Source organism: Tachypleus tridentatus, chromosome 10, assembly GCF_004210375.1.
Source record: "Tachypleus tridentatus isolate NWPU-2018 chromosome 10, ASM421037v1, whole genome shotgun sequence".
Lineage (NCBI taxonomy): Eukaryota > Metazoa > Arthropoda > Merostomata > Xiphosura > Limulidae > Tachypleus > Tachypleus tridentatus.
Genome location: NC_134834.1, coordinates 102,458,410 through 102,478,989, shown reverse-complemented (window position 1 = coordinate 102,478,989; position 20,580 = coordinate 102,458,410). Strand labels below are relative to the sequence as shown.

The 20,580-nt window shown below is 34.1% G+C and overlaps 1 protein-coding gene across 3 annotated transcripts in view; it reads left to right on the top strand.

The window, feature by feature from the left end:
- Positions 1 to 20,580, top strand: part of LOC143229990 (tumor protein p63-regulated gene 1-like protein) — a 65,066-nt gene that overhangs the window by 14,254 nt on the left and 30,232 nt on the right. Inside the window, exons 1-2 of one of the 3 annotated variants that reach the window (XM_076462927.1) lie at positions 5,245 to 5,635; positions 19,609 to 19,715. In XM_076462927.1, coding sequence (XP_076319042.1) covers positions 5,464 to 5,635; positions 19,609 to 19,715 — 279 coding nt within the window. In that variant the 5' untranslated portion in view covers positions 5,245 to 5,463. Of the gene's footprint in view, positions 1 to 5,244; positions 5,636 to 19,608; positions 19,716 to 20,580 lie in introns of those variants that run through there. The other 2 variants (XM_076462929.1, XM_076462928.1) reach the window with 2 other exon arrangements.

The following is a 20,580-nucleotide window of genomic DNA, read 5'->3' as shown; positions in this document are numbered from 1 at the left end:
TCTTAGGCTTCAGCAAAAAGTTGATATTGGATAGCCATTAACAGTAGCTCACCAGAAGAATGGGTGGACATGTTCTGGATCTGCTTCTGTTAGTCAAAAGTTAAATACCTTTCCCTGACTTGCGTTTGAGTTCAGAAACTTATTAGTGATATTTATTTCTCGCATTAGGTATGGATACTTGCTTTATAAAATGATGTGTTATTGTAGGTAGTGGTATACAAGTATATAAGCGTAGTCCTTGTAGGAACGTTTTACAAAATAAAGATATAGCTCTATAAGAGTCGAGAAAAAAAGCGTCTGAACAATGCAAAATTTCGTGGTAGTAAAAAAAAAGCCCATCTTCTAAAGCAAACTGAAACTATTAAATAAATAAATTTAAAGTCAGCCTTTATCATTAACATATCAATCAAGCTTTCTTTTAAACTAATTGAAATTTACTGCCTTCACAACATCCAACGGCAATCCATTCCTTAGGCCAACCACCTTATTTGGAAAATTGAACTGTATTAGCTGAAGACGGCTTCTATCTTGCCTACATCTATATTTTAGTTTCTCAGTTCTATAATTCTCGCTGTTAAGTATGAAAAGAGTTGTTACATCAACATTGTCAGTTCATTAAACAATCTTAAACATTTTAATCAGATTCCCTCTAACTCTCTTTTTTGAGAGAAAATAATTTTATGGATCTCAATTTGACCTACTCTTCCCTGTACCATTAGCCCCTACATATACAACAAAAACGCATTGTTCCTAGTCACTTTCATTATATCTCTTGCTCTGTCACTTATGTCTTTCACCTATGCCAAATGGTAGCATAATGTAACTCTTTCTTACTATTTGGTTCAGCATGGCCAGATAGTTAAGGCACTGAACTCGTAGTCCGAGGGTCGCGAGTTCGAATTCCCGTCACACCAAACATGCTCGCCGTTCAGTCGTGGGGTTGTCATAATGTGATGGTCGATCCCACTATTCATTGGTAATAGAGTAGCCTAAGAGTTAGCGGTGGGTGGTGATGACTAGGTGATTTCCCTCTAGTCTTACCCTGCTAAATTAAGGACGGCTAGCGCAGATAGCCCTCAAGTAGCTTTGAGCGAAATTCAATGAAACCAAGTCCTACTATTTACTTCATAGACTATTTTATCCAAATACCATGTCAAGGAATCACCTATAACTGTAATCTCTTTAAAATCATAATCCATATCCTTCTTTATTCCCCTCTCCAATAGTTCCTCGTCTACATAACACAAGGGCTGAAACCTGTTACTCAATAAAATAGGGTATTTATAATTACGTTCACTATTTTCAGTCTTAATACTACCTTTTCTAACTTCCTGAATGTCATTGTTAATCTTAGTTGATGCCTTTCTTGTATGCAAAAGCTTAAGCTCCCCCTAAAATCAAGCTGTCATTTCTCACAGTTTATACTTCTCTTTTTACTATTTCCTCAGTTGTAGTTAGAATAGCCTTCAACTTTTACACCAACCTGCAAACTCTACATATAAATTGAGCATCCTCATTTTAACTTTCCTTAACACTCCTACGAAAAAAATATTTACATCCACTAAAGTGATTTTGCGGCCTATCAGGCCCCATATATTTTTCCAATAGAAACACAGTGATTTAGCAACATTCATTACAAACAACTTTAGAATGGCTCTGAGAAACATTTTTTTTTTTTACAATTTGAGCAAACAATTTTCGACTGTCTATCTTTTGATCTGCCACACAAATGGCATCGTCCTCTTTTTGCTCTCTTTGCAGGCGGTTCACATGAGGTTGTTTTGTCATTATCTTTGCAGTAAATTTCTTTGATTTCAAGCACCAATTGCCGTATAACTTCTCTTCTGGCTCTTGATTTATGTTGACGAAGAAATTCTGAATGTTTTGTCGAGTATAGAACGAAAGCATTGTACGCAGCAAGATCTAGAATGTTATAGAATATGCAGACTGACCAGGGCTTTGATCGCCTCTTTGTTGTATAATATCTCACCAGTTGATCGAGAGTGTCGACACCTGCCTTCGTTGTATTGTAAAGATTGACGATTTCGGGCTTTCCATTCTCTTCTACTTCACCAGACTGATGCTGAGAACTCAGTAGTAGCACATATTTTCCTGGTTTGTCTGAGTGCCTGAGAAGAGTGATGTTGTCATGGTAGAAAAACTTTGGTGATAACTCTCTAGATTTTGCATTTATTTCAGGAGGCAGGAAGGTTCTTGATTTCCGTATGGTTCCAACAAGTCCTGTTCTTTTTGTTCGTAGGTACTTGGCAAGTGTCATTGTTGTGAAGAAATTATCTGTCGTTATTGTCCTTCCTTTTCCAAGAAATGGCTGACTCAGTTCTCTGACTATTCTTTCACCTTGATTTGTTTCTGTCGTATTTCCAACCTTTCCAGTATAAATTTGAGCGTTGAGGAGGTAACTTGTCTTTGCATCTGGTAGGCACCAAATCTTTATTCCGTATTTGCCTGGCTTTGTCGGAATGTATGTTCTGAAGCCAACTCTTCCTTTGAAGTTACATAGTTGTTCATCCACTGTCAGGTATTCGCTTGGGTTGTAACTGTTTTGCAATTTTCAATGAAAAAATTCCAGACTCCAGAGATGGCGGCATCTTTGATTTCTCTATTTCTTTGAGAGTGGATGTCAAATCTGATTTTTGAGTACATTTTTTTGAATTTGTCTTGTGTAATCAGTTTTCGCAAAAATGGAAAACCGAATTCGGTTGGAAACATTTCGTCTATCGATGCATTTTTGGATTTGCTTATTCCAAGGAAAAGATTAGCTGCGATCCATTTCCAGAGGTCTTCTTCAAAAATTGGTTCTTTCATGACGATGTTTGTTGAGTGAATGATCTGTTCCATCATATTATCAGAAATGAAAATTTTGAATGTTTCGAATGGTGTAGAGACTCTTGGAGCAGCTTGCCTTGTAATGCCTGGGTTCCCATTGAGTATATTGAGAGCTGCGGTTCTCCTGTTGATCCTTGAAGGTGTTGTTGAATAACTAAAATTCTTATCTTTGGACAAAAGTTCGTTCACTGGCATCGTAGTAAGATCTTCTTGATTACTTTCTTCACTTTCAGAAGGGTACGGCGCGATTTGTTCATCATTTTCGGCTTCAGAAGGATCATCATCACAACTTTCAGAGTAGTAAAGACTACTTCGACATTATCATGTTCACTTTCATCGTCGGATGGTTTTGTCAATAAATGTACAGCTTCATCAAGAGATATCATTTTTGACACGGTTTGAAGATTTCAGCTCCTATATATATAGGATTTGTGGATTCTTCTAGAATTTTCTAGAAGCTTCAAGAATATTCTAGATTATTCTAAATACTTCTGTAAAGTTTCTAGAATGTTCTAGAACAGGCGTGGGCAAACTAGGCAATAATCAAAACCGTCTAAAATTATTGTTGGAGTAGAGTTATTATCCTAAATATCCATCTTTTGAAAAGAAGTTGTAAAATTAATATATTTTTACTATAATTTGCTTTTTTCGGTTGCCCAGGCCTGTTCTAGAATTATCAGGAAATAAATAAAGTCATTTTTATGTTTTTTGATCTGGGGCCTAATAGGCCCCAAAATACCCTTAGTGGATGTTTTAAAAAATTTTAAAATATTATTTCGCAAATGTCTGAAAAGTCAAAATATTATTGCTCCCTAAAATATAAAGAGATAGGGTCAGTTAATGGCAATTTCATTTAAATACAAAATTATTAGCCTAATATTAATAACCTTTCAAGTTGCACTGGGGCCTATTAGGGCCCCAATTTTCGTAGAAGTGTTAAGAGTACATAGTAGTCCAAAGCTCCCACATAAACCATTCACTGCACCTATCGCATCTGACAAACTGGGAACGCTTAATCTCCAAACTAGTCTTAACCATTGCATCATTTGTAAAATTAAAATGTACACTCGATACTATGAATAAATCTCAGTAGCCTGTTGTTAACACTGTTAATCCTAAGTATAACTATTACTTAGTATTTAGACTGTATTTATTGAACAAAACAATGTATTTACTTTGTCTTAAAATTTCACTGCAAGTGTAATTATAACTAAGCCTAAAGAGCCGTAACATATAGTCTGGTTTGTTTCGTTTTGAATTTCGCGTAAAGCTACTCAAGGGCTATCTGCGCTAGCCGTCCCTAATTTAGCAGTTTAAGACCAGAGGGAAGACAGCTAGTCATCACCACCCACTGCCAACTCTTGGGCTACTCTTTTACCAACGAATAGTGGGGTTGACCGTCACATTATAACGCCCCCACGGCTGAAAGGGTGAGCATGTTTGGTGTGACGGGGATTCGAACCCGTGACCCTCAGATTACAAGTAGAGTGCCTTGACCACCTGGCATATACTACGTTTAATTTAGTTACACTACTAAAATCTAAATTAAAAGCTTATCCCGCTATTTTAGTTCTAAATCTTACTAAATCCCGCTTTGTTCTTGAACTCTAATTTCTAAAGATAAAATTAATAAAACCAAAAAGCGTTCAAAATTCACAATCGTACAAGATCTTAGCTTTCTTAGGTCTTCTCTTTTCAAATAACCCTCTCTATATTCGGTGTTTTAATTTGGATATTAGGTAAAAGACTTATAACGTTAAAATAAAGTTAGTTTGGAAAATTCCAAGAAACGAGGTTAAATTGAAAATGTTAGAATCAATCAGTTATTTTTCAATTGATGATACATCAATCATCCAGAAAAGTATTTCATTTTAATGATGTTTTTGTACTGACATTAGTCACCATGTATATTCAGTTACTTGATTCTGTGAGCGTTTACAATTACCAATAAATATATATATTTAGGTTAGTTGTAGTACCATTAAAGAGATATTTCTGTTTGAATCCTATTTGTAAACATAGACCTACAATATGCAACATGGCACATTTCAGTTCTCCTAACTTTAAAACTAATTTACCATCATCAGGTAGACAAAAATTGTAATTATTTTCATCATAATTTAAACAAATCTGCCTAACAAAAGAATAACGTTGCAACAATTGAATGTTTTGATTTTTTTTCCGCACAGAACACAACAACCATACGAAACTTTTACTTTTAAATCATATGTTACTGACCAACAATATTTCAATATTAACTGAAATCGTTGATTTTTTATTCCTGGTTATTTTAGTTAAATGATATGTCATCAGAACCTCTCAAGATTATTTTTGTGACACATTACTCCTGTGGTCGTGTGAAGATAGGTGCTGCAGTTTTTGTTTTGGATGTGACGTTATAAGCGTCGCGTTAGTAATCACCAATCAACATATGAAAATAGTAGCATGTGACTTACGTTTGCTTGTCAAGTGTATGGTTTAGCCATAACATATGCTTGTATCAGTGGTACAAAATTATCTGTGCTATTAATATATATTAGGCAAATGTGTTAAACTTCTAAAAGAATAAATAACTTGAGAAATTTAATAGTTATTAACATTTTGCCAAAGTATAATATGAGTGTCAATGCTACTGCTGGTCAACAACGGAGTATGGCAGAAACTGAAGCAATGTTTACTGGGGTAAAGTTGACCGATGATGGAGCAAACGAAACTACCATCAATCTCAGAAACGAAGATGAGGGTAGTGAACAACAGAGAGTCAATAATACACCACAATCTGATCAAGGTGATTCAGATTTTAGTTATCAAACCTCTTCATTATTAAACAATTATGGCGTAGTATTGATTATCTTTGACAGCAAGTTGTTAATGTTATGGAAAACATGTAATTATGATAATAATTAATATGGTAGTACGAACAGTTTAAACTTTGTGTTCATATACTATTATTAATTTATTACAGAGCGAGAAACTTATTTTGTAACAATTTATATGTATAATTATACTGTAATAAGAGTAAGAGTTTTCTGTAAGTTGGGGTAGAATGTAGTATAAATGCAAAGGATAGTGTAGATAGATGATGTATCATCTAGCTTTGATTATGAATGAAAATTATAAAGTATTTTTACCATTGTAATTTATTGTGGAGTTTTCTTATCTATGTATAAAAATAGTTCCAATGATGAATTAAGAAATAGCATAAATGTTTCAAAACTAGTTTCCATATTATCCTCAACACACTATGCTTTCCTGGAAACACTAAATACTAAGCCTTGAAGTATTTAAAATTTCATTTAATCACACCTACTAATTATCCCAGGGGAGGTTTTATAGAATTACCATAATCATGAGATTCCAAGAACTATACAAAAGGGTAAAATATCACCAGTACTGTTGCTTTTAGTTCCACAGAGGCAGAAAAAGGGTTTTCAAGAATAAACATATATTCAGATAAAAGAAGTCACCTTACAGTTGAAAATGTAGCAAACTGTTAATACTTAATTTGATTAGTCTCCCATTAGATTCGTGGGATCCCACTTTCTCAGTTCAAACGTGGCAAAGAAAAGAAAACTCACACAGTTGATGACAACATGGCCAAGCATGGAAGGAATAAAGATTTTGATGACAATCAAGTGGCAATTTGGAAATATTTAAAGCATGTTAAATAAATTATTTCAGTAAGATATTTTTGTTATTATTTTTCATTGCAGAAAATGGGTGTGTGTAAAGCAACAAAAATAATAACAAAAATATCTTACTGAAATAATTTATTTAACATGCTTTAAATATTTCCAAATTGCCACTTGATTGTCATCAAAATCTATATTCTTTCCATGTTTGGCCATGCTGTCACCAGCTGTGTAGTTGTTTTCATTGCAACATTTGAACTGAAGAAATGGGATCCCATGAATCCAGTGGAAGGCTAATCAAATTAATTGTCATTAGGTTTGCCACATATTTGCAACTGTAAGATGGATTCTTTTATCAGAATATAGGATATTCATTCTTGAAAACCATCTTTCTGCCTATAAAGAACTAAGACCAACAGTATTGGTGGTATTTTTAGCCTTTTGTACAGCACTTGGAATTTCTTGTACAGTACTTGGAATTTCATGATTATGGTGAGTTTGCAGCCCTCCCCTCCCGAGATAATTAGTAGTTGTGACTAATTGAAATTTTAAATACTTCAAGGCCTAATATTTTGAGTTTCCAGGAAAGCATTATGTGTTGAGGATAATTAGTTTTGATACATTTATGTGATTTCTTAATCCATCGTTGGAACTATTTTTTCTACTATATGTTCAGTGTTTTTCATTATGAAAGTTTGTAGTTGTTTTTAATGGCTGCTATTATTGGAAGTATCACTCTGATTAAACTCTTATTGTGTGGCTCCATAGTTGCTTTTAATTGTGAATTATTGGAACCTCTGCTATAAATTTATATAACATGGACAATGGTCAACCACTTGGTCCATCAAAGTTGTTCCCATACTAAATAAAGAAGTAAATCCACCCTTATATAAAAAGTGTACCAACTGCTACTGTGCTTGTTCTATTCCAGCTGGCCAAATAAATTTTGCAATGAGTGAAATATCCTAAGCATTGGATATGGCAAACGTACTGTAATGGAAGTGTTATTATAAATTTATTCTTCTTAAAAATCCATAAGAGACAAAAGAATGTAGTGTTAACAAATGTAATAAGCTTTTGTCTGTGTAGAAACTATTTTTAGTGTTTGAAAGTTGAGGTTAGGTTTAGGAAATTTTTTGGTAGATCTATTTTTGTTTCACATTCTTCCAGCCTTGTAACTTGAAGTTATTGGATGTATGTTTTAATAGTTGTGTCAGCACTTGATGACAAACTGTCAGTCACCACGTGTCATGTGATATAACACGCAGACAATGAGGCATCATTTGGAACTTCAAATCTGTCCCAACACATCAACCCTTGAGTAATAATCCAAACCAGAAAATTTAACTGAATTTGAGAAAAGGCTGGATGAATGCATAAGGAGTAAGAGGTGGTTATAGTTGGAAGCTGGAAGGGACAACCTTGATGGACTTATAAGCTACTTTTTGTTACATTATTTTTTAGGAAGTTATTAATTATCCTTAAGTTTTGTTTTTAAATGTTAGATTTCACTATTACTGATATCAATTAATTCCATAATTCAGTCACCCTATTAGAAAAATAACTTGTTTATTTTGGTGCTTAGCTTGTTTTACAATCTTAAAGCTGTATTCCTTCATCCTGTTATCTTCAGAATGTGGCAAAAATAAACCAGAAGCCTTTATCCAATAAATCATCTTAATAACCTTGTAAATTCCATTAATTCCACCTCTTGTTCTTTTTTAGTCAAGAGAATAGAAATTTTAATCTTTTCATATAGATAACCATTTCAGTCTTCTAATATTCTGAGTAGTAGGCCTTTAAACTCTTTAAAGTAAGTTCCTGTCCTTTCTTTAAAAAAAACAACTTTATGCAGTCTTGAATTGAGGCATAAATAATGACTGTCATAATGAGGTAATCACCTCTTTTGACTTGTATAGTTACTAGTTTGGATTTATTATTAATGTGTTTACAAATAGACCCTAAAATTGTATTAACTTTAGTACTAGCAACAGAGAACTGATTTGATGGCTTAATTGACTTATCAGTTACTTTCCCAAATTTTTTTTTCTTTTTCAGTAACACAGTTATACATATATGAATGGACTCCAATCTGGATTAAATGTATGATCCAAATACATTATTTTGCATTTATGTAATTAATCCTTTCACTGCAACTAGGACAAACATATTCCATTGTCATTTCAATATTGCCATGCATTACATATAGGAGTACAATGAGTTGGAAAGTATTTATTGACATCCCACCTAATTTTTATATATGGTTTCCCTCTCTGTTTTCTACTCAGTCCTTCAGTAACCAACAAGATGCCCACTCAGAATGTAAGACAACTGCATGCTCACCATGTCTGCATTGTTATAGTGGAGAGCAGTAACCCTAATTACTATGTAAATATGCTTAGTTTAGGAGATAGTGAGTCAAGTGGTGTTCAGATGTGATGATGAAGAGACAGTGAGATCAGAGGATGCTAGCTCTTCATCTAGTGATGATAGCCAGGAGTGATGAACCTGGACCCAGCAGAGGAAGGTGTAAACAGCATTGACAGTGGGAAACATTTGTCCTGGTCTCAGTAAGAGAGGGTGGGAATACTGGGAAATGTATGTTCCAGCTGTAGTGAAGAGGTTAAACCTCATTTACCAAATATTTGTTCAGTAGATGTTTGATCCAGTTTATTTTGTAGTACCTTAATAACTTGTGTGCTTGCTCCATAGTAAGTTAGTGGTACATCAGAAAGCTTATAACGTTAATTGCTGGGTTTTAATACTCCTTGTGGATGTAACACAGATAACCCATTCTGTAGCTTTGTGCTTAGCTACAAACAAACTTGTGTGCCTGTCTTATTTTCATTTTTGGTGGGCCAATAGACAGTTCAGAATTGCTTGATGACTGGAGAGTTGTTAATCCTATATAAGGATTGATAAAGAGTTGCCCTTGAAATTATAGGCAAGTTAGACTTTCTTCTGTAGTGGGAAAAAATTCTTGAGTTTGATGAGATGGACTTCATAAAATCACTGAGTGAACTTTGATACAAAATTACATCACCACAGAGGAAATTGCCCAAACTAATCTCTCTAACATTTTTCATGAATTTTTTTTTTATTAACTGGATAGTGGAAAGGATGAAGTCTGATGTTTCTATGTTGAGTTTTTGATAAGGTGTCGCACAAAATATTAGTTAAGCACATTGGTGGAGGTTGTGGAAAGGCTATTAATTTATAGGATAGTTGGATGAGAAAACTAGTTACTAGTGAATTACTTCATGGGTCACTATTTGAGACTTTGAAATTTCATATTTTTTGGTAGGTTAGAGAATGGGCAAATGGCTGAGGGTTGGAGAGTTATGTTTTATTTTTAAAGGGGGTATGGGAATTGCCCTGCACATTATAGGAAAGTTAGTCTTATTTGTATAGTTAGAAAATTATAGTCTAATGATAAATGCTTTACACAACTGAAATGTTAGAGTAGAAACGAAAGTCAGCATGGGTTTACGTATAGGACATTTTGCCAGTTACATTAAACTGGTATTTTCAGCTGTGTTGATCATCTTAACATGTTACAGAATTACTTGAATTTATGGGTAAGTTATACAAATATTTGATAAATGATCATTTAATTATGGTACAAGTAAAGCAGTGGTGCACAAACTTTTTGAGTCAGGGGCCACAAACAGACTTCTTGTAACCATTGGGGGCCACAAAAAAGTGAAGATTAAAATCGTCCCACAGTTGTTTCATACAAGATGGACATCACATTTAAGAACACACAAATAACTATTACATCAAAGAGTTTCCACATTATTCTAAGAAATGTTATGATATGTTAACTGTCACAAAGTCAGTGCAATGGATGGTGCTGCATATCATCTATGAGCTTAGAAATGTCCGGCTTGATGTTTGACGTTGAAAGACACAAGATTGCTTCCAGATGATCATCAGTCAGCTGATTGCGAGTGTTGTTTTTGTTCAGTTTCATATGTGAGAATGCCTGTTTGCAGCAGTACATGCTGCTAAATATGCTGGTTGGACAAGTGCGTTCTCTTTCAGATTAGCAAATGTATCAGGCAACATTTTGTAGAAGTAAAGAAAACTGTTTTCTCGGTAAATAGCACGCAGTTCATCAGATGCCTGGAGATCAATAAGTTTGAGCTGATATTCTGCTGACAAGTCATTCACTGACACACTGAACGGATCAGCAGAAAGTTTCATCAACAATCTGCATTGGTCAAAATCATGAAACTGTGAGTTGAAGGATTGAATCAAGGTATCTAGCTTCCCAACCTAAACTTGTGTGTCAATGTCCTGATTCTTCTGTAGTTGTGACTGAAAAGTGGGAAAATGCACAAAGTTTCCTGATGCTGCTTGCTGCCAGAACAACTGCAACTTTGTCCTGAAAGCTGAGACATGATTTTCAAGCTGACAGACAAGCTGATTTTTGCCTTGCAACTTCAAATTCAGATCACTCAAGTGTTGTGTCATGTCGACCAGAAAGGTCAAATCAGCTTGCCATGCTGGATCAGTCATGGAAATCACTTCTGTGTCTTTGTTCTTGCTTCTGAGGAATTCTATCTCACCTCATCAATCAACTCCCAGAATCTTCTGGGCATCTTCCCTCGAATTAGCCAGCATACTTCACAGTGATACACAAGGTCACCATAGTCTGAATCAATTTCTTCAAGAAGACTTCAAAACTGATGGTGATTGAGCCCTCATGATTTGATGAAATTAATGGTTTTTGTCACTAATGCCATCAGTGCCTGAAAATCAAGTTCTTTACTGCACAGATTCTGTTGGTGAATAATACAGTGCAGCTTCACCAACTGTCTGTTCTGCTTTCCTCGATGCTTCATCAACAGTGTTACCAGCCCGCTACTTTCTCCGGTCATGGCTGGTGCTCCATCAGTTGTCACACCTGCCAGTTTCGTGAAATCCAATGAAACACTACTGCACAGTCATACTGTCTCCATGAATAGAGCAGACCCAGTTGTCTGAACCTTCATGGAACCCATGCCAAATAGTTCTTATGTGATATCAAATGATGACGACACACCAAGAACAAAAAACTAGTAGCTGTGCTGTTGAACTGATGTCAGTTGATTCGTCTGCTGCCAAAGAGAAGTAGACAAAGTTGGCTGCTTTATTTGTAAGCTACCTTGTTATGTCTGCTGAGAGGTGTGAAATTCTTCATTGAACTGTCATACGATTCAAAGCCACCATCTGTAGCTTGCGAACTGCTTCCGGACACAACTTTTTTGATGCAGTAATCATTCATTGCTTCACAAAATCACCATCAGTGAATGGTCAGCCCGATTTCCCTATCATCAACAAAATATCATAACGGACCTCACTTGCTGCACCTAAATCTGCTGACTGCTTTGAGAAAACGTTCTGCTGGTGATTCAGCGATTGCCACAGAGATTCAATTCGAGCTGTTCATTCATCACCGATAATGTTGTGGAAATCTTTATGCTTCGACTCGTAATGACACTTTATATTGGATACCTTCACCACTGCTACTGTTGAATGACACAGCAGACAAATCACATTCTTCTGTTGTTGAACAAAATAGTATTGCACAGTCCAATCATCATGCAACTGCCAATTTTCGTTGTCAACTTTTCTTTTACGATTAGCTGCCATTGTTGTTACGAAATAATATCAAAATAGGGCTTGTAAGTAAATCTTGAAGAACAATTGGAACACAAGATTTTGTAATTACAGAAATATTACATCATTGCACCAATGATTAAATGCCCATGCATTAACGAGATTTGCTTATTAAATTTTTTTTATTGCTTGACACAAACATGGAACCATCCAGTATCTAATCTAATGCATAATCTTCTATAGCTCTTAATCTTTGCACAGGTGCAAACTCTAAGCACTCAGACTCTCTATGTTTGAGCTTCTTAGGAAATTCTACACACTGTAGGATCTTCTTTATTTGTGGTCCAATGAAGACACCAGCTTTGACCTTTGCCTCAGACAGCTTAGGGTACAAGTCTCGAAGGTACTTGAAGACTGCAGACTCCTTATCAAGAGCTGTGACAAATTGTTTCATAAGACCAAATTTTATGTGCAGTGGTGGGAGCCACACCTTCTGGAGGTCAACTAGTGGCTCACATTTGACATTGTGCCTCTCCACAGAGGACTCGGTTCATTGTGACCAGTGCTTCCTGTTGTAGTGCACTGCAGTGCCCCAACTGTTCCAAAGGCAAAGATAACAGGGAAACTTGGTAAAGCCTCCTTGGAGACCCATCAGGAATGCCACTATTTTGAAGTCTCTGATAACCTCTCAGCCATATTCTTACAGATAGGTTTATGTGTTCACTTAGGCAGCTAGAACTAAACTGAACTGGTGAGTCCCTGTATATATATATTACTATAGAAAGATCTATAAAATTCTAAAATGTTCTTGAATATTCTCGTAAGTTCTACAACATTCTAGAAAATTCTTGAAAGTTTGAGAAAATTCTCTATCAGTTACTCAGCACTGAATCTTCCTGGAATATTGTGGAAAATGGGTAAATTTGAAAATTTCATTACCCAGGTTACAAAAGCAAAGTTTGAAGAGAGAAAAATAGGTCTTTACCATTTACTTTAGGCATGAGCAATTGGGAAATAACACTTTTTGTCCAGGAACAAGAAAAAGTAAGAGAACATTTTGTTACATGGTGAAATCAGATGAGGCAAGTTCTGGAGAATAAGGAGGATGTGGAAGTTTTTTCCAGTCTAGCTCTTTAGTCTTTATAAATGTGATCCTTGCTGTATGCAATATTCTGGTGTAACACAACACCTTTACGACTGATCAAAGCAGGCCTCTTTTCTTTCAATGCAACATTCAAGCAGTTTAACTGTTGACAACAGAAGTCTGATGTAATTGTTACATTGAGTGGAAGCAACTCAAAGTAGATCACACCAATAATATCCCACCAAATGCTTAACAAGACTTTCCTAGGGTGGAGGTCCATTTTGGATCGTACTTTAGCCATTGTCTATAGCACTTAACATTTTTGTAATATATCCATTTTTCATTTCCAGTCACTAAGCTGTCCACAAAAGGTGTTACATCCACGAAAGTGCAAAGAAGTGCAAATGTCTACTCTTGCTCTGAGGTTGTCTTCTTTCAAATCATGGGGGATCCATTTTCCAAGTTTTGACCCCTTTCCAAGCTGTTGCAGATGACGGTGAACTGTTGAATAAGTTGAATTAAGCTTCTGTGCTATTTCTTCAATTATTACAGCACAATCTTCATCAAGTGCAACTAGCAGCAAGTCATTTTTAAACTTAACAGGACATCCTGAATGTGGTGCATCACTTAAGCTGTAGTCACCTGCTTTGAACTTCAGAAACCACCTTCAACATTTTCTTTCATTGAGAGACTCTGCACCATAAACACCTTGAATGTTTCATGTAGTTTCTGCTGCACTATTACCTTTTTTAAACTCATAAAACATTGTATGCTAAATGTGCTCCTCAGACATATCCATCTTCATAAAGGGTTTATTTGATTAATGATCTGAAAAAGTGGAGTTGGGTTAGTTTATTTTATTTGTCTGAACATTTTTATACACGTCCTATTACATATCATAGTCATTAAAGCCTTCTACAAAGACAGAAATGATGATGCACTTTCTGTATTAAATGGGATAGCCTGATATATAAATTTAACCATAATACAGTGGTTTTACAGTTTATTGGTTGTTTTAGATACATCTAAAGTTCCCTGTTCATAATTAATGATACTATAAACTAACAGTTCATACCAGAACTACATTGAACTGATTTGTAATTCTAAATAATTTATGTAAATTAAATGATGCTGGAAAGAACTTCAAACCTTATTTAAATTTCCATCTATTTTAATCCTTTAATTTAATAACATTAAATAAATGTGATAAATATTTATAAACAACTAACTTATTAAAACTAGCCTAAAACTCTCAGTTTACTACTAGATCTAATATTGCAATTTTAGGTTTAACTGTATCCACAGGAATAAAGCTGGAAAAGGTTTAATTCCAACCATTTTTACAAAATAGAAAAGATTAATTACTACAAGCTCTAAATGAGACCAACATAATATTTATTTTGTCAGATAAAGCACATCTCTGAAATAAAATGATGTACAACTGGAAATAAAGAATATCTTTGAAATCACTGCACTGTTATTTCTTTTCTGGTTTTGTGGAGTAATAGGAAATTGTATGATATGATTAGCAAAGGATTTGTTTTTGATTTCAGTGCTATGATTTATACATACGTATAGTTTGTTCAGTTTCTGTCCATTTGTACTAGTAGACTTGTATCCTAGACGTGTTCCGACATTGTAACTTGATGTTTTACATGCAAGAGTATCTGTCCTAAGTGGTGTGAAAAGTTTATGTTGATCTATCAATTTAAATTATTTCATGTAGTTTAAAAAAGTTAATTATGTTATACTTTTAGTCAGAGTCAAAGTTCTAAGCTGCTTGCACTGCCCAACACAAAGTAATTGTTGAGTATTTCATTCATGCTCAGAACCACTCAAGAATAACACATGGTAAATCTACATTGTCATTCTTCAGGTTACATGATATTTTGAAATGTAATGATATTGTGATTAATTCCTAACAGTTTAGTGTATAATATCCTGTTTATGGGATAAAATTTGTGGTCAACATTGTTCAAACTTGTTTTACTGTCATTTCAAAAGTGAATGTTATGTTTTGCCTGCATGCACAGCTTTCTAGATGGGAGACAGATGAATGCATAGACAGACATCATAGTTCTCAATATATATAAGATGCTGGTAAAATTATTCTAAAAATTGTTCTGTTTTATTGTGTTGTAAACCTGAATGTGTTGTGTGTTGATGGTTCCACATTATACTGTGTTGAATTGCATTCTAGGTTTAAGGTTAATCCATAACTGAATAGTGGTATTATAGTGGTCACAATGAGAAATTGTCTGCTTCAAGCTTGAGTTCTGATGATTTGAGAGAGCAATGGTCACAAAATACTAGTTCATGCTCTGGTCAGGGTATATTTCTTAAAACATAATTCATTATATTGGTGCCTAATTAGGATTCATAACTATATGAGATGAGTAGATGGTAAGTAAAACCAGATGTATGCTTACGTATCTGAACAGTTGGTGTAATGTGCACTCTTTGTGTATAAATATCTTATTCATTGTAGAATCATTATTTGTTGCTCATAGAAAATTGATTGTTTGTGTTAACCACCAGCCTCTAATCACTTTCATAATTAGATTTTGAACTGTTAAATAGTCTAATCACCAAGGATAATCTGCTAGCTTTGAGCATCATTTTTCTAATGAACTGTTGAAGAACAGAACCTCCAGTTGTCTTCCATTCCTGATGAGCCTTTGAAGGTGGAGGAATATCTATCTGCCAAGTGTCGAGCAGGAACTGTTCAGCTTGTGACTGTTACTAATATGAATTGTGTCTGAATCATTGAGTTTAAAATTAATTTTACCAATCTTGAATAACATTCATAATGAAATTTTAAAGTTTGTACTGAAATAATCATGCCACAAGTGATACTGTTATTAACCCTGTGAAACATAGACTAGTGTCTGCCAGAATCATGTACCATTCCCAAAGTATAAAGAAATTAGGAAATGTGCATTAGTGTCAGCCATTATCATGTACCATTCTCCATACATAATGAATCTTTGAAATGTGAGCTGGTACTATTCTATTATGTACTATTCTGTCATCCTAATTAATCTATACAGGCTCATCCAGAGGGTGTTTTGGGAGGATGTTGTAAACTTGAAATTTTTACAAATTGTGTTCTAGCCACCAAACACAGCAATGCTACCTGTAAATTTTTAAAATTTTGTGATCAGAACTATGTCAGAAAATAGCCACAAATGTATAATTTTATTTTTCTGTGACCTTGACCTCACCTGTTGTTACATAATTGTTAGTATTTCACTGACAGTGATATCTGTATAAAATTTCAGTGACATCCATTGGAAAATAGGCAAGAATAGGGCTAAAAATGTAAACTTTATGTTTTATTTTCAGTGACCTTGACTGTTCATTTACTGAAGATATGTTATCCAGCTCAATCCTGCATGGATGAAAATTGAGATACAATTTTATCTGTCTTCACAAATCAACTTTCTAAAGATTTTTTTATGCTTCTTAAAAAAAAAAAGAATCATTATTTAAAAACAGTTATGTAGTTTCCATGTAAGACTACTTTTTGTATCATAACTATTAAGGAAACCATGTGTACTCAGTCAATATTGTATCAGCAAGTCAGCAATATAGTCCAAATTAGATTGAGGAAAGTTGGTCTATTAGGTTAGATCTAGCTAGGCTGCCTAGTTTACATTCTAGTAGATATATACTATAGGCCTAGATGTAAATCTAAATAATCTAACCTAGCATTAGAGATTTAGATACAATATTCTCAAGCTCTAGATTTGTAAATCTAGGCCCTAGAGATCTGGTTGACATGTGGAGAAGTTTGCTGAGTTTGTTTTTATGGAGGCAACCATTTGTAAGGTGCTTAGTAGACATGATGACCTCATGTAACAATATACATCTTATGTTACTATATATCTGTTAATGTTTTGTAAGCCTAGCTTGATTTCTTATGTAGAATCTGTCATCTTACACTGCCACTATCTTGTCACAAATATCAGCAGTGCATTTGTTGTGTTTTTTGCCATGTGTCCATTTATGCTAACCTAAAGTATCCACACATAAACACTTTCAGAGGAAAATTTTAATGAATGTATCTTTGCCTTGACATCACACTCATTGTGTGATAGTCAACCAGTCACACCTACTATTACATACTAATCTTATAAAGTGCAGTAATCTAACTTGTCATTCTTGTTATGAAGTTTAATTCTTGAGTCAAAGATTTCTGTATTTAATGGGTGTTAACAATGCATGTATATATGTTAATTAACATTATTAAGGAGGGGTGCAATCCAAGAAAATGGGTGTGTGACCTTGGTGAAGAGTGTTTTTACCTGTAGCACCCCTCTGTGTGGACTCGTGTCTGCCAGTATCATGCACCATTCTGTAGTTCTAATGAACCTATGAAATGTGAATTATTGTGTGCTAGCATTCCTTAGCCTAATCGATCTTTGAAATATGGATTAATGACTGCCAGTAATGTGTAACATCTGTAGGGGTGATATCAGACATCTGAAACACGAAGAAATCAATACTCCCTCCAGATATCAGCAGCGAGCAGGTTTTAAAAGTAGCATTTCTGTGTCAACGCACTCATTCTGTGAAAACATGATAAGTGCTTTTGTTACTTAGGTGTTTAATATTTCCATTACATTTATGTTTATGTATTTTATCCTGAGTGTCTTTGTAAATATTTTTTTAAATTTCAAAATGTTGTCTTCATTAAAAATAATATAATACTATTTTCTAAATTTGTGTATGACCAGAAGTTGACTTGGAATTTTCCAGAAGTTTTATGCTCAACCAGTTTGCCTGAGATATTCAAACAATTTAATACCATACAATATACAATCACTCTTTATTTTTGTTTCAACACAAACTTTTGGAAACAGCCAGTGTAGTTGGTATTGACATATTGTATGTGGGAAGGTCAGAGTGAGCATGCAGGTTAGCTTATGGCTATATTATCTGTGACAAACTGGGAGAGTATGAGTGTGTCATGTCTCAGTGATATGATTAGCTTGGAGAGAGTTAGGAAAGCAAGTGTATCATATCATGATTCTGTTTGTCTCCTTTGGTACAGCAGGTGATTGACTGAACTGAGAAATAAAGGCAACTCAAATTTTATCACTGTGAAAAAATAAAAAGTGAAGTTAAAAAGACTTCACACAGTTGTATTATCACTGAAAGTTTATCAGTTTTTGTTCTTTATGAGACTTTGAAATATGGAATATTCTTTTTTGCTATTGTGTAACAGTTATTATTCCTGGTATATCTTTGAAATGTAGCATTGGATTTACCTAATTTGGTTACTTAGTGTCATTTAGATTCTTCAAACTTATATTTCAGTACTTAAAGACATTTGAAGTTGTAGAGTAGTATTTTCTAGATATTTGTCCTCTCCCAAGTGTTTTCCAATTTTTTCTTATGAACTAAAAATAGTTAAATCATTTTCAGAATCTTTCCTGCATTTTAATTTTAGGTTGTGCTAACTTTGTCATTCTTTTTTATATTTTAGGCTATGGTGAATTTCATATTTCTTATATCATAGATTATATCAAATTTTAAAACTCTTTTGATAGATAAACCTGTGTTTTATTATATTAAAGTTTTTGACTGGAATAGATTCAGATTCACTTTTTATGTATGGGCTGGACTCATTATTGTAGGGGTCTATGACTTTTTGTTGATAAATGTCAACAATAAACAACAGCACGCAGTCCAGTTATCTTAAAATAATATATTAAAACAAGTCAAACAATTGTAAAAATGTTTGTTATATTGTTTGTTTTCCACAAATGTACTCAGAGCTTTAAATGCAAATCTTTCTTTTTTTTTCCCATCAAAATTCACAGAGATCAGCGTAGTTACTTTTAGAACATAATTCGACAAGATCAATTATTCTTCCTGTTCTGTTATTACAATACAGTTTATGATAATTTTATTCTAAAAATCACCACTATATGCTCTTTATTGCTAAACTAAAATCACACAATCTAGATATAGCTATCTTTGCTATTGATGCATATTTATACTCCAACAGAGAGCTAGAACATCTTGCACACTAAATATTATGATGCAATAAAACTCAATTAAAACAATGATAAAAATGTGGAAGGTTCTAACATCACACAATAGTATAACCAATGCCAGTAACTAGAATTGAACTACACAATCTATAATTTTTAAACAGTTATGTAAACAAGCATATAATAAACTATCACTTTGAAGAATAACAGAGACATAAATTATAATTATCTTCTCATTAATAAGATAGAAGAGAACAGGTTGGACTATGTTTCATATTTGTATTTCTAACAATTGATACTTTGGTAAGACTTTTTTTTGTCAGACAGAAAATTCTAGATTTTTTCAGTCAGCATATTTTTGGATGTTGACTGTTTTGTTAAGGAATACAAAATGAGTAATAATCAATTGTTAGTCTGATTTTTTTTTTTTTTTTTTCAGTGTGTAACTCTCAGCTACCAATGAATGCTGACAGGTCTGTGGCTTCAAGATATTCTTCTAGTCGGCCTCTAACAGAAGAGGAAATACAGAGTTTCTTTGCAGTTCGGGTATGTTTGTCTCCTATTTGTTTGAATGATATGAAAGCAGAGCAGTGACAGTTTGTTTTTTGGTTTTATTTTCTGTTTTAAGGGTAGTCTGTTACATTATATATTGAAAGTAATAGATAAAAACTGTTAAACTGTACAGTTAATATCATACCATCTTTGCATACCATCTTTCACAAGCTCCCTCTACTCAAGTTGTTCTCTTTCCCATTCTCCCAATATGTTGCAGCAGGTGGTTTTGGTCTACAAGTTTTGTCCATTAACCTTATACTACATTTTTCCTATCTTACCTGTTTTGTTCTTGTTCTCATTTCTTTCTCTTCATTAGAGGATTATGTCTCCCACCAGCATCTTTCTGAGATGGTGTCAGACCTTTTGGCCTAGGATGCTATCAAGTGTTTCCCACTATTTGTCATTTCCTGGCACACTTCTGGTGACTTTTGTTTCTAGGGCTTTAAATGTTCAAGGTTGGTGTCTTCTCATCTTCATGCTCCCGTCTCCTCAGTATCCCAACATTACTTTTTGATCATTGATGACAGGCTTCTTTTAATAAACTTTATCCAGTGGTGTGAGAATGGCATTCCTTTACTTTTTTAGCCAGAATGCCATTTGCTCATTATTTCAAACAAATTTGACCTTACATATATTTAACTTTATGAGGTTTTTTCCCACCTCCAGAAGAAAGAATAGAATAAATCTTTAACCCTTCCATTCAGGTTATAAACAAGTAATCAAAGTATTATATAATGAAAGCAAAGATTGCAAAATGTTTAGTTCTTTTAGTGTTGATCACAAAGTTCCAAGCAACTTGTGGTCAGAGTTTATAGTTTTCACATTTTTACACTTATTTTCTATTGTTATTATAGTG